Source organism: Quercus suber, unplaced genomic scaffold (assembly GCF_002906115.3).
Source record: "Quercus suber isolate HL8 unplaced genomic scaffold, Cork oak 2.0 scaffold_104, whole genome shotgun sequence".
Taxonomy (NCBI): domain Eukaryota; kingdom Viridiplantae; phylum Streptophyta; class Magnoliopsida; order Fagales; family Fagaceae; genus Quercus; species Quercus suber.
In genome coordinates this window covers 855,882-874,047 of record NW_027069569.1, presented here as the reverse complement: position 1 = coordinate 874,047, position 18,166 = coordinate 855,882, and the positions used below count along the sequence as shown (strand labels likewise).

The window sequence follows — 18,166 nt, the reverse complement described above, 5'->3', positions numbered from 1 at the left end:
ACTAGAGCTAGAATCAATTGGAAATTGTATTTTAGATTAGTCTTTTTATATTGTACATTGTATTTTTCTCTACACATTTTTCATATTTTCAACATGTATTTCTGTATTTTCAGTTGTGATTTTTCAACATGTACATTGTATTTTGTAAATTGTTTTTGTATTTTTAACTTTTCTTCTTTCTTGTCGGCCATGGTTTATTGGGGTTTGCTTGCCTTTTCTTTTTCTTACTTGGATGTATGAGAGAGAGAGAGAGATTAGGTTATGAAGAATTTGTGTGTTCCAAACCCTATTTATTTATTAAAAATCTATTTCATTCATAATTTGATCTTAAATTGGGGATTCCTCACAATTAACAATACAAATGCCTAGAAACGAGTTGGGTCGAATTAAGATTGGGCCGTGATAATCATGTTTAGGTAAAAAAAACATACAATCCCAAATGTGTTGTAAATGGGTTGGATTGGTTAGGTTATGAGTGACCTGTATTTTTTCACATTCAAAAATAAATAAATAAATAAATGAAAAAAGTAATAAATGTAAAAATTAAAAATTAAAACTCAAAAATAAATTTTTAAGTTTACAAAAAAATCTCAAGTGATTATTATATTAGTGTTTTTTTTTTTTTTTTTTCACTAAGTATTGTGGATCATGTCAAGTTATCAACCTTCTTAGATACATCTGTTCCTATTACTTGTAAAATAATAATAATAAAGTTATATTACCTAAAAATATAAATATAGAAAAAATGTTTTAAAAATAAAACATAACATATTAGATAATATTAGATAATGAAAAATAAGTATATATTGAATACGAATTATACCTTAATCTACTCACTGTAAATAGTAGATCTAGCACTTAAAAATCTTAATATTTGAGAACTGTTATCTACCATATAAATTTTCCCATACCAATTAAACCTAGCCCTAAAATCCGAGAAACTTTTGTGTGTTTCAAGTGCATGCTTTTTCACTCTCATAAGTGTGGAGTTTACCCTCATGTGAGGGTAAAGAAGCATGCACTGGAAACACACAATGCCATCTCCTAAAATCCCATCAATTTTAAAAATAATAATCATAATAAAATATTTCTGAAAAAAATGGTCAAATTGCGGGTCATACGAGTTAATCCGAAAATAGCTAAAAAAGGATTTGATATTTTCCTTCAATCCAATTTTGCTGGGTCTTTCCCAATTACCCATATCATATTTTTATTTTTATTTTTAACTTCATTCATATTTTTATATGGTGGACCATATGCTGAGGTGGCAGAACAGGATATACTTTCTCCCTCAGCACCCTCAACGGGCAACTTTATTTTGAATCCTCAAACAAATCCAAGGTCTAAATTCGACCGTTGAACCAACCAAATAGCACCACCCCCTCAACGGTTATCTCTACCACTCAAATTTCCTTCATACATTAAATTTCGCTTTAAGCTTATTTCAATTTTCCAGTAAAACTCTCTCCCTCTCTTCTCTCTCTCTCTCTCTGATCAGAGGTTATACTTCTTAATCCCTATCTCTCACCAAGGTCTGACATTAATTAGTACTTTTCTTCAAGATGCTTAATTAATGCTTTGCGTTTTTCACAGGTAAATTCAATGGAGAACGTGCTCACTATGCTTCCCAAGAGCCCAATCCAACCAGAAAACACCATTATCGACTGTAAAACGCCACCCCAGATTCAACAAAATGATGAAAACAATCGAAATCCCAGCAATGAATTGCGCAAACCTAGCACCCCAGAACGCCTTGAAGTCCCCAAGGCTTTCAAGTTCCCCGAAAGGTACACTTTTTTTCAGTGTTTCCTGCAGTTTTAGCAATACACTTCATGTTTAGTATTGCAATTTGTAACTTTTTTTGTGTATATTTCTTTGGCAGGTATAGAAGCCCAACTGATTCGATGATGTCCCCAGTTACAAAAGGCCTTCTTGCCAGAAGCAGAAAAGGTGGCATGCTTTTACCACCTAGTATAAATCAAACCAAGGTATATAAGATGTTATTGAACTATGGAACTTTACTTTTAGCAAACTTTGGAGTTTGGGGTTCAGATAATTGACCCATTTGTTTTTTTCTTGTTTGTGTTGTGTCATTGCTTTAGATCCAGGACTTGCGTGTTCAGGACGTGGGTCTCATTGAAAAGTGAAGAAGTTTAAAGCTGTTGGATAAATGCTTTAAGATCAGATGGATTTCTTGATCCTAACGATGTCATCAAATTCAAGAACATTTGATGGGATTGTATGTGCAGAAACCCTATTGCTTTCCATTTAAGTAAGATGCGTGTAATGTTGTAATTCTCTGAGGCTTCATATGTAAGTTGACTGCAGTTTTGTAATAAAGAAATTGTTCACTCTTTAGAGTCTATGTGCAAATGCTTCTGTTGAAGAAAATGATTGACAGGGAAACGAGTGGGTTTGTACTTGTTTAGAAGAATGCAAATGATGAAGAAAACTAGGAGTACTATTGAGTCTTGACTGGTCCTAAGATTGGTGAACACAATGCAACCTTAGTACAGCCTATATACTGAAGGCTAAAGGTGCAGTACACACTCTAATGAAACAGTTCTAAGTCATGACTAGGCAACAGCCCACTTCCCAATGCATTGCTCAGTCGCGCGCATTGAATAAAATCATGGTTAAAAAGGATGTCTATTCTCCTTACTAAATTCTGTATTTTCTTTCGATGATGGAGTAAGAAATTTTATTCAAACCAGAAGAGAAAAGCCTGCTAGGCAGGACAACTAGAGTACAACAGGCATAAAAGTTCCATAAAATGCCCCACAAGCAACATCAAATTCATTCCAGCTTTTAAGAACATGAGAAACATAACCCAAACTGGATCAATTCAGTTTTGCTTTCCCTAGGACCCAAACTGGAGCAAGTTTTGAATAGTATTTTTTTAATATTCTATTTTTGCTAACTGAATGTGGGTGAATACTTGGTTTTAAGGATGTAAAGGCTGGCCTCTATGAAGTTCCCCCTAGGAATAATATTTTCTTTCTTGTTTGCAAACTTTAGTAAATTGTAATCAAACCTTTTATCTCAACATGTCCAACTTACATGAATGAATGGCTGCTTCTTACATTATAACTATTTCTTAGTTGTAGCAAAATTATATGTAGCATGGTTCCATCATCTTTAGAACAGGCAAATTTAACATTTTCTCAATCCAAACGAACTTCATACCATTGGATTGAACCAACATTTCCATCGATTTCAAGTTCACAAACAGACTTTACTAGGAACAAAACAGCATCGTCAATGTTTTCGAATCTGGCAAGATCTGGGGGGAGGGCCTCGCCTGGCCAGTTTTCCAGCCTATCTTTCAACTTCGCCTTTAACTCTTCCTCAGAAACAAATCTCTCTTCCTGTCCTGGTTCCATTAGAACATAAGTTTCACTCTTCTGATATTTCCTACTTCTTCTAATTGCATAAACCTGAAAACAATGTACTGAGAATTGAAAATGCACTTGTAATAAGATATGCATCTGAAAATAGTTATTTTTAAAATCTAAACTAGTGTTGGGAGTATATCCTAGGCCCACCAGCCCTAAGCCCATTATAGTTAGTATAGTAGGTTCACTGTATTAGGCCCAGCAGCCTTAAGCCCATTACAGTATTGCACTTATACTACATTCTATTGCTTGTACTATCAGGCTTAGATCAGTAAGCCTTATATAAAAGCCCCCTCTAAAGAATTATGACACATAAAATGTACAGAATTTTCAGTTTTTTTGTAGCATTAGAGCTATGTAGACCCTGAATGCTCACACATCCCCCTTATTTATAGTTGAGCATACGCCACTTCATGGATGGTTTACAATCTTGTGGGGAGTTGTCTCTCTTTGAAGAGTTACACCTCTTTGAAGAGTTATATCTTTTTCAAGGGTTGCAAACATCACCAAATAACACAACCGTATTGTAAAGCAAACAATTCTTCAGGGGTCAAATATCACCAAGTTATGATGTTGTCACCATCATATACTTAAATCTCCCACTTAAGCACAATAGTTAACATGATAGCTTGGTACAGATACTTTGCTCTATGCTAACTCTCAACTACAATAACTCTTAAATTGGCATTAGTGAATAACTTGGCTATACATTAGCATACTATGCCGCTTGTAAAACTTACTGCATCCCTTTCATGAACCATTGGTTATCAACCATACATCCCAGATGACTTCCAATTTGCACTCTTTCAAGCGAACAACATTGATCTTCTCAGGTAAAAGCTCCACCAATCCACCTTCGTGATTATTGTTATCATGCCTTAGCCACCTTATGCATACCTCACACCATTCATGAGGCTTCATCTAACCTTCTATGTCAACAAGAAATGAAGCGGAAATTGGATGTACTAATAAAAACAAGGTGTTGGATATGGTTGATCTGCCTCCAGGAAAATCTACCATAAGATGCAAGTGGGAGGACTTGTTCAGATGGATCTATTGAATGCTACAAAGCATGCCTTATAGCTAAGGGATTTATGTAGGAGTATGCCATTAATTATAAAGAGACCTTTGCTCTTGTCACCCATCTCTCCTATGCTTGCACTCTCATTGCAGTGGTTTTCACTTTCCACAGGGACTACTCTCAGATGGATGTAAAGAATTTCTCTCAATAAGGATCTAGCAGGGAAGTTTATATGCAGCCACTTCCAGGATTTTCTCATCCTCAACAATAGGTCGGATTTGTAAAGCATTATAAGACTAAAGCAAGCACCACATGCTTGGTCTGCTAAATTCAGCTCAACCATTCCCTGCTTGGTTATTCAGCTAGCTCTTATGACATCCTCAACAATAGGTCGTATTTGTAGAGCATTATATAGACTAAAGCAAGCACCACATGCGTGGTCTGCTAAATTCAACTCAACCATTCCCAGCTCGGTTATTCAGCTAGCTCTTATGACATCCCCAACAATAGGTCGGATTTGTAGAACATTATATAGACTAAAGCAAGTACCACGTGCTTGATCTTCTAAATTCAGCGCAACCATTCTGAGCTCGGTTATTAAGCTAGCTCTTATGACATCCTCAATAATAGGTCAGATTTGTAGAGCATTATATAGACTAAAGCAAGCACCACGTGCTTGGTCTGCTAAATTCAGCTCAACCATTCCCAGCTCAGTTATTCAGCTAGCTCTTATGACTCAACATTGTTCATTAGATGCGCAAACCATGGCACCATTCATATTTTGCTCTATGTTGATGACATGATTATTGGTAAATATTTGTGGGGCATTCACAAGCTCAAGTAGTTCCTCAATTAACAATTTGAGATGGAGGATTTGAGATTGCTTTGGTTTGTCTTGAGGTATCCTCTTCTCTTGATGGCTACTATCTCACTCAAGCAAAAGATAACACGAAGCTCCTTTCTCGAGCTGTATTTACTGACAATAAGACGTATGATACACCTCTTGAGCCTAATGTTCGACCCAATGCTCATGATGGGGAGTCTATTCATTATGCTACCAGCTGTAGAAAGTTCTTTGGGAGTTTAGTGTATCTCACAGTTTATACATCTATATACCTCATATGCAATAGATATCATCAACAAATTCATGGCAACGCCGTGATCTTCCCATTTTTCCATAATTCTCTGCATTCTTTACCATTTGAAAGGCACTTGTTTTGTGGCCTAAACTTCTCAGTGTCACCTTTGATGATCCGTGCCTCTACTAATGTTAACTAGCCAAGAAACCTTTATAGATTGTCGTTCCACCACAAGATTTTGCTTCCTGCTCAACGACTCTCTCATCTCCTTGTATAGCAAGAGGTTGCTGAATCTAGCACAAAAGTCAAATACAAGGCACTTGCTGATATAACATCAAAACTTCTATGGCTTTTCTAGATTTGGGAAAATTCCTTACCCACAATAGTCACTATCTATTTAAAAATAGGTTTCAATCCAAACTGCGATCAATTACATCTTCCATGAACAAATTAAACACACTGGGATTGATTTTTTCTTGTCATCATCTGCTTTAGGGTACTTGACATGCAGTTGTGGTCGATTTCCTCTAATGATTAGCTGGCATACATCTTCACCAAGTTCCATCTACCAGGCCACTTCCTCTAGCTGGGACTGTTAGAATATATCCTTAGTCCTATAGGCCCAAACCCATTGTAATCAGTCTAGATTGAATTTACTAGTACCACTGTATTGTACTTTTTGTACAATAAAGCTGTATAAAAGAGCCCTATGATATATACTTTTCAATCCTTTCTGATATGCTCCTTTCACTATAAGATTAAGAGTGACATTTCCATCTGTGTATCCAAATCTTGGTGAAGAAAAATTAGCTCGGGGACTTGGACACTTTTTTGTCAGTTTGCTATTTCTTGTTGCTTGGTAAAAAATTATGTATTAAAGATTTTCATATGCAATACAATATACAAAAAACTTATCGGTTTCACTTAATGCATGGGAAGGTTTGAGGATAAGGATATCTATTGTCTAAGAAATCAAAGAACAAGGATATTAGATGAACCTTCAATGCGTTTCTGTTGTTGATAAGGGGGCAAAGAAGTAAGCTACCTTTAATGCATGTCTGTTGTTGCTTGACATTTTAGGCAGTTTGGGATGGACTGAAGAATTCCAGTATGCAGTTACATCCACCGGTCTTGAGTGAATTGATGGACTTCGAATATGTTGTCTTGCTTCTTTACCTGCGTGTGATGCTGCTATCATTTTGAATTGCACAACGTTTCTTCCTTAGGTAATCAAATATACTCTCTGATATATTTAAGGTAACTAGTGGTGTTGTTTCTGCTAGTAATTGAAGTACATTATTCAAAAGGGAACTTTTTAACATGTTCACCATTTCTTTTAAACAGAGGAGAACGCTAAGACTTTGTCTTGAGGGATTCCTTGCAACATTAAATGTCTGAACTCACATCCACCTTGTATTATTCAGGAAGTCACAAACTCTATTTTTATAAGTTTACAATGCAATGTAAATAATGTTGAATTTTTGTTGATTTTATAAAATATGAACAGTATACTTTCCAATCTAGTCATTGCTAGCATTGTCATGATTCATTAAGTTGCTCCAAATTATGCTTTGATTAATGACATGTACTGATGTTCAAGTATTTTCAGACTGTCAACATGCACTTTCCTATTAGTGACCTCACGCTTGCCAGCCTATTTCAATTCCATACAAAGTTGTTTGTGTCTCTTGACTTTTGAGGTCATTTTCTTCTTGACAAAATAGCATCCAGGCTATCCTAATTTGAGAACTGTACTTTTTACAGATTTTTGACAACTCTACTTAAATCAATGTTCATTGTTTAATATTACAATACATTAGCAATTTCACTTGCACAGTCACAGTTTACTCCTTCAATAAGGTCCCCTTTTCTTTGTTTTCCAATTCTTAAGTTTATCTTGAATCCTATGCAACCAGTAGGAAAACATGTATGTAACAACCATTGACTCAGAACCTAGTGCCCCATTACATCTTATTAAATGATCAGATTCATCACCAAGAATTACCTTATCTTCTTTCATTTCATGCTCACACTTACATAAAGTTAAAAAACATACGTGGACTGTCATAGTACAAATATCAAGAGAGCTAATAAACTGATAAGCAGTTCAAAGAGAAGAATAGAGCTTACAACTGAGGTTCTGAATTCCATTGATGAACAGCTGCTTCTCCAAAGCTCCCTCCATTGCCAGTTTGCCTGTGATTTTCAACATCTTTCTTCATTAGCTTTAAAATGAAATGTGGGTGAGAGCTTATATTATATATACCAACAAAAATGTTGTAGATAACGTTACAAAAAAAAACTGAACCTCCAACTGCCTTACATGCCTTACCCTCTTTTTTTTTGGGTTATATTTTCAAAACTACCCTCTTGAGCTTCAGTTGTAACCGTGCACATTCAGCACACCAACTTAACAACTCGACCCAATCCGATGCTTCAAGTTTTGTGGGGGGTTTTTTTTTTCTTTTTTTTTTTCTTTTTTTTTTTTGGGTTTGGATTGGGTTGGGTTCTGATTAATAAAATTACAACCCAAGTAATCTGACCCAATAGTTTTAGAAATAATTATTTAAATTTTTAGTTCGATTAATTTTGGATTTTAAGATTTAGTTTAAATTGCTAGTTAAATTTATTTTGATATCTTATTACTTAATATTGATGAAATCAAAATATTATGTTGAAATGTTTAACCGTTTACCTTCTTTCAAAAATGTATACTGTAAGGGCCCAAAAAATGCTAAGCTCACTTAAAATAGTGGAGTTAGATTTTATAGGCTCAGTGCAATTAATTTATTAAAGTATGGCTGACGAGGTCAATTTTAATGCTCTCTTATGGTCCAACTATTAGGTTAGTGGAGATAGGGCTGAGTGAATTGTAAAAAGAAGTACTAAATCTGAAAATAACACTACCTTGAATTTGGCTGAGGAGCCAATGTTTATAAAAAGTTTCAAGTTTTTCAAATACAAGGTTTCCCTATACAGTTCTTCTCTTTTCTTTCAATCTCTTGTCCCCCTCATTTGGAGGGGTTTCCTTTCCTTATATGGTCCTCTAAATTGCATCTTAGCCCTCCACTTATACAGATAGGGGCCTTCTTTTGTATGCTTGTCCCATCAGGGTTGTGCTGGAGCTGGTAAAATGTGCTGCAAGTTATGAGTTCATTGTTTAGTGGTCATTCTTTCATTAATGTGGTCATTTGAGTTGGTACAGTACATTAAATGCAGAGGTAATGACTACTTTATCTAAATATTTCCTTTCTTCTTTACTCACACGTTTCTTCCACCTTCTTTGATTTCTTGTCTTCTGGTACTATCAACTTGCTTGGTAATTCCCAAGGAACGCTTGCTCCTCAGAAGGTCGGCCTCTTCATCTTTCCACTTTGGGCTCTAATACACGTGTTGGGCTAGGATTGATGTGCAAATGGGCCTTTTTTTCTCCTCGGGCTGAGCCCACAATTTTCATTTCGTAATCGACCTCACCCCTCCTACGTGTAAACTTATTAATATACACAATTTTCAAACAACTTACACAGTTACGTTTGGTTTTTTTTTTTTTTTTTGGAGAAATAAACTAATTGCTAAACACACACGCATAGGGGTATTCACCAAACCACAAAAAACGCACCAAAACCGCACACAAAATGGCATAACCGCACTATACGACACTACACTCTCTCTATATATTAATATATTTATTTATTTTTAATATTAAATATATTATTAATAGTTTAATAACCCTAGTTTTCAAATATATATATATATATATATTATGTTTGATAACCCTAGCAAGTGTTGACTAGGAAAACCAACCCAAAATAAAGAAAAACTAGCTCAATAGTTTAAAACTTAGCCCAAAACAAAAGGAAAAATTAGTTTTAGGCTAAATAGGAAAAACCCAAAATTTGAAAAATATATTGACTTTAAACCGTTCAAACCATATCTTATGTATAGTACTGAATATGTGACCACAAAAATGAGGTGCGGTGCAGTTATAGTTTTGGCTAAACTCTAAACCGCACCACACCGCACCGTACCACATATGTGACCACAAAGATAAGGTACGATACAGTTATGGTTTTAGCTAAACCACACCGTAAAGTGCGATACTAAAAATTGCTCAAAACCGCACCGTACGGCATTGCAAACACCCCTACACACATACATACACTTAATTACACTCTCTCACTAAACTCAAATATATTACTTAACCCAAAGTACCACTACAAAAGAGCTTAACTCTTGTAGTAGTAGAGTGGGGTTTTATGCAATGGAAAAGAGTTACACTTAAGCGATGTGAGACAACACTCACTTTATTTTATTTTAAGAAACAAACTAATTGCAAAGCACACACACATTTAATTACACTTTCTCACCAAGCTCAAAGACATACACCATTATATATGTTGAATGTACATAATTATGTACATTTTATAAAATAAAAAAAAATAAAAAATTTTGTGTAAGTTGAGTATATATAATTGAGTACATTATTTGAAAATTATGTATAATGAATGTGTAAAATTATGTACATTCTTTAAAAAATGTGTACGTTAAATGTACAAAATCATGTGCATTCTTTAATAATTGTGTACATTAAATATACAAAATTGTGTATATTTCTTGAAAAATGTGTAAGTAGAATGTACATGATTGTGTACATACTTTAAAAACTATGTACGTTGAATTTACACAATTATGTACATTTTTTGAAAAATGTGTACGTTAAATGTACATAATTTTTGTACATTCTTTGAAAATTGTGTATGTTAAATGTATAAAATATTATACATTATTTGAAAAATTATGAAAATTAAATATATAGAATTTAGTACATTATTTGAAAAATGCATATGTTGAATGTAAATAAATATGTACATTCAACATACACAATTTTCAAAAAAGTACATAATTTTGTACATTTAATGTACAAATTTTTTAAGGAATGTACAAAATTCTATACCTTCTTCGTACACATTTTTCAAAGAAAGTACTTAGTTAGTTATACTTAACGTACACAATTTTTCAAAGAATTTACACAATTTTGTACATTTAATCTACAAAATTTTCAAAGAATATACACAATTTTGTACATTCAATGTACACAATTTTCAAAGAACTTATACAATTATGTACATTAAACGTACCAATTTTAAAATGAATGTTTACAATAGTGTACATTTAACTTACACATTTTTTTTATTATAAAAAATGCACATAATTCTATTCATTCCTCACACACCATTATCAAAGAATGTACCCGATTATATACACTCAATGTACACAATGTACACAATTTTGTACATTCAAAGTATACAATTTTCAAAAAATTTGCACATCATCAAAAAACTTACACAATTGTGTTCATTCAATATACGATATTTTTCAAGGAATGTACATAATTGTGTACATTTGACGTACGCAATTTTCAACACTGATAAGACAGAGAGGGGAAAAATGTTAGAGTAGTGTGTTTGTGATTTTTAGCAACTATTCTTATATAGAGGGACTCATGTTCATGTAGAAGGAAAATATCCATGGAAAAAATCCAAATATTCAAAAAGGATAACATTCTGAAGATTTGAACATTTCAAGAGAGAAGAGAGAAGAGAATAACAGATATAAAAAGTTTTAGAGCATTCGGAATAAAGCTCTTAAAAGCTAAAAAGTCAAATTTTAGCAACTCATTCCACAAAAAACATACTACAACAATGTTGCTATTTTTATAAATTTTGGCAAATGAGGTAGATGGTAGTCTACTGTAGCTTAAAACTTACAACAACAACAACCAAAAAAAAAAAAATTATATATATATATATATATTCCTTAGATGAAGTGGCTGATTACTTTTGGTGTTTATGGAGGTTTTTATTTATTTATTATTTTAATGAGTTGTTTATATTATTTTAAATGAAGTGGTAAAAAAAAAATAGAACTTTTGATAAAGGGTGTAAAAAAAAAAAAAAAAAAAAAAAAAAGAAGAAGAAGAAGGAGGAAGAAGATGTTGGGTCATTGGAGGGGAATTTTTACCTTCCATGGCTGCCAGCTTGCCACAAATCATGAATTACGTGTCTGGCATATTGTAGAGGGAAAGAGAAGACTTTGTGAGATTTTACTGCTACCATCCCCAACTTCTTTCTAAAAACTTTTTTTTTTTTTTAGGGTTGTCTGGATTTTAGCTCCTGACATTTCAGAATTTAGATTTTACCTCATAAAGTTTGGAGGTGTTTGAATTTTACATCTTGCAATTTTGAAATTTCAAGATGTAAAATTCGAACACTTCCAAATTTTAGGGTGTAAAATTCAAAAGTCCCTAAACTTTAGGGGTGTAATTTGCAATTTACTTTTTTTTTTTTTTTTTTAAGAAGCTGAATGCAAAAGGGATATATAATTTTGGGTAGAAGAAAAGCCTAAAATGAAGATAACCACCCAATAAAAAATAATGCATGTCTCCCTAATATGGAATTATCTGTTGAAGACCAAAAATAAGGAAAGACAATTTAACATATCTGTTAAGGAAAATTCATCAACCAAATTAGAAAGTCGTTCCGTGTGATGAGGAAATCAAACACAAAAGGAAAGCAATGGCTATGATAATAAATATAGATTGAATAACTGTAGGAAGTTTGTTCTCAAAAACTTTGTATGTATAAATAGTATACGTTGATTTCATCCTGGTAAATTTTTATTTTATCTTTAGTTAATAAATAGTATCACCTCCAAAAAAAAAAAAGGTTAATAAACACTATTGTTTATTAACTTTTCAAAATTATTAAGCACGGTATACGGTTGACAAAATTTTTTAATTTCCAAACAAGTCTCTCAAGAAAGAAGTTGTGAAAAATTACACTCTATCACATCACATTTGTGACAAAAAGTCATGAAAATTTTTGTGGTCCTAGACTTTTAATGTAGTCTTGCATTCAAAATTTGGTCAATATATTCAATTAAAATTTGTCAACGGAAGTGGGTTCCAGTTAGCTCAACTGGTAAAGTCTCTGATAGTTGTATAAGAGATTTGGGGTTCAATCTCCGCCTACACTAAAAACTAATTAGTGTCTTGGTTTGATGATAAAGAGCTATCATTAGGAATGGATGTCATAAGTTAAAACTCTTTCTCAAAAAAAAAAAAAAAATTGTCAGCAAAAGGAAACTTCTGTCATTTTTGGAAAGAATAGTTGTCACCAGTTGCTAATGATTTGTACTTAAGTTCTAAACAAATGTGTCCTCATCCAACTAAACTGACTCTTAACACAACTTGGGGGCAGCCTTGAATCCCTTTGTTTCATGATACCAAGTCCAAAGCCATATCCCACTATTATCTCCAACTGATACCCGTGTATCCTACAAGCAATTGGGATTGATTTGAAGACTTGTTATTTTAGGCTCCATAAATCACGTGGATAATTCAAAAGGAAACTTAAATTAGAAGAAAATTTGACTAAATTAAATATGCCACGTGTGAAAACATGACTCAAAATGAAAATTAGCTTTTCAAAAGATGAATTTGCATTAGGAAAATTTCAAGAGGTGTAAATTGGCTAAGAAAGAAATGATGAACTGAAACCCTATATGTTAAGAAGGAATTTATAATATAATTTTTTTTCCTTTATGGTTTCAAAACACTATATTAAGAATATAATGTCATACTTTTATGTATGAACATAATAGTCAAAGCCATTATGGGAAAATTCTTTGTAAAAATGGTACATTTATTTACTCAAAAGGAGCAACCTATTAAGCCCGCCAAAGGAGCAAAAACTCAAAGGGGGAAAAAAATCGATTTTAAAATCGAGTAGGTCAAGTTACGCAAGTGAGACCCGAAGACGAAATAGGCTCGAGCCTAGCAATCGAACCAATCTCAAACACCTACCTGACCTGCCCAAAGCTCGTTGAGTTATGCAATTCCCTACTTAGCTCTAGTTCAATTAGCTCTTTCTAGTGTTTCCAATTGAGATGTCCAAGATTGAAATCCGCCCTCCCCTAATGTAAATATCGAATTATCAAAAAACAAAGAAAATTAATGAAAGCCCAATTTTTTTAGGTAATAGCCCCAACTCAACCCACTTTAATCTCTACGGTTAGGTTGGCTTTTAGAGGTACCATAGGTTAAGTTGGTTTGGATATTTCTCAACACAATAAGATTAAGTTAGATTAGACAATAATCCAAACTGAACCCAGCCCAATCATACATGCCCCTAATAATGGTAATCCTTAATAGATTTTTTAATAGGTAAATAGTAAGCTTAAGGCTCACGCCAACATGATCAACCCATCAATCATCTCAATTAATTTGTTGGCAAAAAAAAAAAATTTGCATGAGAAGGTCTTTTATTTGTTGATACATTGCATAAGAAGATTCTGGCTTGGTTTTGGTTCTATATGGAGGTCATACCAGTTATAAGTTATAACAAGTTAAAACATATTATGAATCCGTTAACTTATGAGGTTGGTCAAATGACATATATATATATTGGTCTTCCTTAGTCTTTTCATTTTTATGTTGAGGTGGCTGGCCCTAAAAAACTAACAAATAACAATCAAACTGTCTAACTGAACTCCTTCCTTCCAAAGAGAGAGAGAGAGCGTGTGTTAATAATTTAGTATTATTTGTATGTATCATCCTTAAAAATAGTTCCATTGTGTACAAGAGTTTGTTACTTTGTTCCACAATTTCTAAACCCCGAGTTGCTCTCTTGGCCTTCCCTTTTTTCCCTTTCATAAGCTAACAAAAATAACCAAAAGCTCCTTGTTTGTTGTTTGCTATTCATTGCACTCTTTTTTATTTCTGATTCCTGCCTGGTCCAAACTCCTAAGTCCTAACTACCCTCTCTCTCTTTCACACTTCCTCTCTACATTTCACATAATAGGCGCTTTCCAAATTTACTCATACATTAAAGGCAATGCCTTTTCCAAATTTGTATGAGTCTTTTCAGTGGTACTGTGGCTGATTGAGATTTTTAAAATAGCTTGGTTTTTTTGGATTTTGTGGTTGATTGAATGGGTGTTTTGACTGAAGAAGCTAAGAGGCAATAATCAAACGGGTTGTCGAAGATTCGAGTATGCTTTGCTTTGTTTACTTATGTTGATTATTATGGTGTTTTATTTAGTGTTCAAGGCATTTGCATGCACAAAACCCATTAAATCCAAGATAATAATGCTTCCAATTATTAACCTTTATTTAATTTTGTGATGCACCGAATTGTGAAGAATGTAACAAGATGCAACACTTCCAGTTATTTGGTTGCAAAAACTCTCTTCCTTTCTTTTTTGGGCAGGTTGCATAAAAACTCATTATTAACATTCGGATTTCTCATAAATAATAAATCCCAAATAGGATTAGATTGTCAAGTACTTGATGTCCATTGAGCAAACCATTGCATACTCTGCACTAATGCAACTTTGTTTTGACAAGCCCGAGTTAATAGTTGGTTTATTTTGTGAGAAACCTAGGCCATCAAGCTTGAAGTTTATTAAATTTCACATCATAGTTCTTTTTGTCTTGTAGTGGTCTAGGCACATCATGTTATGGCATTTATGTGCATGGTTTAACTTGTGAAAGAATGCTTGTTTTGATCTTCATTACTACACTAATTTCATTGGGCACTTATGCTGTCACAATTGGGTTGTAAAGTCTAACATTTGTAATTGCTTTGTTTATTTTCCCCCTCTGGTTGTGTAGTACAAATACCAGTTGCAAATCAGTGTTGGAACTTTGAGGATTTGGTTTTAACCGAAAAAATGGATGCCACGGATCATAGTTGTAAGAGTGAAAATAGTAAGAATCAAAGGGTGCATTTTGAGGTCCCTCCAAATGAAGTTGACCCTGTAACTCATAGCAGGTCAGGCTCTTCAGAAGATCTGGATGCAATTGAGAAAGTTCTTAATAGCCACTCTCTTGAATCTGAACAACCTGACCTTCAGACACAAGGACCAACATCATCAGCAGATAATTTATCTTCCTCTGTTTGGAGTACGCAAAGTGGATCAACTACACAATTACCTCCAATTCAGTTGATGGGGCGGCCTGCAGGCTATGATCCAAATAGAATTCCATCATCAATATTTGCTAGTAAACCGACAACACCAATGGAATGGAGCAGTGCTTCGAATGAATCATTATTTAGTATTCACATCGGAAATAACAGCTTCTCAAGAGATCATTTTATTATGTTCAATAGATCTCAAGAGTTAACAAGGACGGATGAATTGATAACTATTCCAGCTACCTTCCCCCATTTTACAGAATCAGAGCATGATAAAAGCAAGAGTGCCAATGTGGGGAAGGACTTTGGAGTAACCAAAGCATCAAATGAAACCACAAAGGTGGTTAGGAAGGAATCTCCAGGAGATGATAAAAAGGAAAGAGTGAATCTTGCAGGGGGGTTCCAAAACTTTTTTAATATCTCTTACCATTCTGATGCGAGTGATAACAGCACCCGATCCTTCAATTTCCCTATGTAAGCTATATTTTATACTTTTTAGATAGAAATAATCTTATCTCCCCTTTAATGCATGCCATTCTGTATATAAGTTTAAATGTAACACACACAAAGATTCATGAATGTGTGAATTCTAACATACAATGTTAATGTAAGTATGTGAAAGGTTCTCTCAAATTTAATGGGAACTATATAGATTAGGAAGAAATTAAGGTGATCATTGTGCTCCAACTCTAATGTTTCTCAAGCATTTCACTTCTTGCGTGGCTTAGCAATTACTGTTCCTAGGAACCATGCAATATCATTTCATTGTAATCAATTAAAAATGGTTTTGGAGTCTAGCCAAGAACTAGGTTCTTTAACACCAAAAAAAAAAAGTTATTCACTTATTCTGGTGTCTTCTTTGATTAGATTTCTTCATTCTCACATTTGAAATATTCTTTTTTCCATTATACATATCTAAATACACTCCAAATGTTAGTATATCTTGACTGATTTTACCTGGTTGATAGTCATATACAATTTGTAGAGGTTTTTGTAGTTATTCAAATATATGCTTGCAATGATAGATTAGTTTTTTCCAGTTATGCAGGTGATAGTGCAGTAAATAGCCCCAGGATATTGGAATTGGAAATCCAGCAACCCGAGCAGCAGCTGCTACAGAAATCGCAGCCTTTAAAGCCGCAAATGACCTCAAAGCCTGCTAGGATCAAATGGTTTTCTCACTTTTCTTGTTTCCCACGTTGTTGTAGATAGAGATTTTTCTATATAATTGTTCTATAAGGATCACTATATGACCTCTCTCAAAAAAAAAAAAAAAAAAAGGATCACTATATGACTTTCCCACTTCATTTAGAATGACTACCTAACTAGACACTTGCTTCGGATCTCAAGATGGGCCTCCTCTCCACTAGACATGATTTAAATCATTGTGCATAGTGTGAATCAAACATGTACCTAAGCATTCTCTACACCTATGTATGTGAGAGTAATTGTTTTCACCTTTCAGTGATGAAAAGTGATAGGAGGAAAGAGGATCTATGATTGTCAAAGAGAAGATTCATGTACATATCTCTCTCAAATATTTCATTATCACTTGAAATATTTGTGCCTGATATGTGTCTTCATAAAGTCCTCGTCACTCATTCTTTTATATATTTTTCTTTTAGTCTTCTGGAAATGTTTCATCTGAGACAGGTTATCATGTAGCACCAATTTGTGATCAATACTTTTGTTTTTTGTATCATAATATTATTTTGCTTCTTGTCTTGAATGAAATTCGATCAGCGTACGTAGTTACCTCATTGTAATACACATTGTAAGGACTCAAATATCAAACAGCCAAAACCCACTTAGAACAGTGAGGTTTGCACAGTTCAACTAGGCCCAAATCAATATATTTGTAAGAGAATGGATCAAACAAAAAGGGAGGGCTTAGCCTGAGGACAAAAACAGGGAAGAAAAGCTAGAGATCATGGATTAATGTATGTAACAGGCTTATTACAAGCTTGCCCGAGGAGGCAAATAATACACAAAATGAAACAATGTTCACGCTCTTGTATGAAACACTGTTCATGCTCTTGTCTCAATGTTCTTGTTCTAATGTCTATCTCCTTCTCTACTCGAGCAAGCCCCTTCTTCGGACTCAGGATACCTCAATAAGAACAACCGCAGCTTAACATTCCCTTCCTTGATCTTCGGGCTACCACACACATCTTTTGATGAACTAGTTTGACATCTTGCATGATGCAACGGAATGCAAGATGTCAACCGCTGTTTGTAATTTTTTTTTTTGTTTAACTTTTAGATTTTTTTTTTTTAAATACAATTTTTAAAATCTCACTTTTTAAAAGTATAAATTATACTTTAAGCTACTTTCAGCAAAAAAAAAAAAATATATTGATGCCAAACGGAATGACCATTATTCTAATTTCTCACACTTTAAAGTTATCACCATAATGTATTCTTAATTTGTTCTTGTTGTGAACCGAGAAATAAAAGATAGTGTAGTCAATTCGAGATGACCAATCTCCTACACTTATGAGAGGAAATAGAAATTTTTGGTTAATTTTCTACTTAATTCTCATTAATGCATTCAACATGTATAAATAGTGGAGGACATAGTTGTCAAATCGTGAATCGTATCATGAATCAATTTTTTATTTTTCTGTATCGTGTATCGTATCGAATCATGTATCATAAGATACACAGACACCTAATAAAGTTATATAATAATTA

The 18,166-nt window shown here is 33.7% G+C and overlaps 3 protein-coding genes across 3 annotated transcripts; 2 read left to right on the top strand and 1 right to left on the bottom strand.

Moving 5' to 3' along the window:
- Positions 1–1,369: 1,369 nt before the first annotated feature.
- LOC112012983 (uncharacterized) lies at positions 1,370–2,358 on the top strand. The gene is made up of 4 exons (XM_024045361.2): positions 1,370–1,500; positions 1,594–1,787; positions 1,883–1,988; positions 2,103–2,358. Exons 2-4 carry the CDS (start codon positions 1,603–1,605, stop codon positions 2,145–2,147), a joined length of 336 nt encoding a protein of 111 aa, XP_023901129.1. The 5' UTR covers positions 1,370–1,500; positions 1,594–1,602; the 3' UTR covers positions 2,148–2,358.
- A 611-nt stretch (positions 2,359–2,969) lies between these two features.
- On the bottom strand, positions 2,970–7,733 carry LOC112012982 (protein CHLORORESPIRATORY REDUCTION 7, chloroplastic). Its single transcript, XM_024045358.2, has 3 exons — positions 7,626–7,733; positions 6,541–6,671; positions 2,970–3,437 (listed from the first exon to the last, which is right to left on the bottom strand). Exons 1-3 carry the CDS (start codon positions 7,705–7,707, stop codon positions 3,165–3,167), a joined length of 486 nt encoding a protein of 161 aa, XP_023901126.1. The 5' UTR covers positions 7,708–7,733; the 3' UTR covers positions 2,970–3,164.
- A 6,554-nt stretch (positions 7,734–14,287) lies between these two features.
- On the top strand, positions 14,288–17,156 carry LOC112012987 (uncharacterized). Its single transcript, XM_065775040.1, has 3 exons — positions 14,288–14,546; positions 15,169–15,946; positions 16,513–17,156. Exons 2-3 carry the CDS (start codon positions 15,228–15,230, stop codon positions 16,682–16,684), a joined length of 891 nt encoding a protein of 296 aa, XP_065631112.1. The 5' UTR covers positions 14,288–14,546; positions 15,169–15,227; the 3' UTR covers positions 16,685–17,156.
- The last annotated feature ends 1,010 nt before the right edge of the window (positions 17,157–18,166 follow it).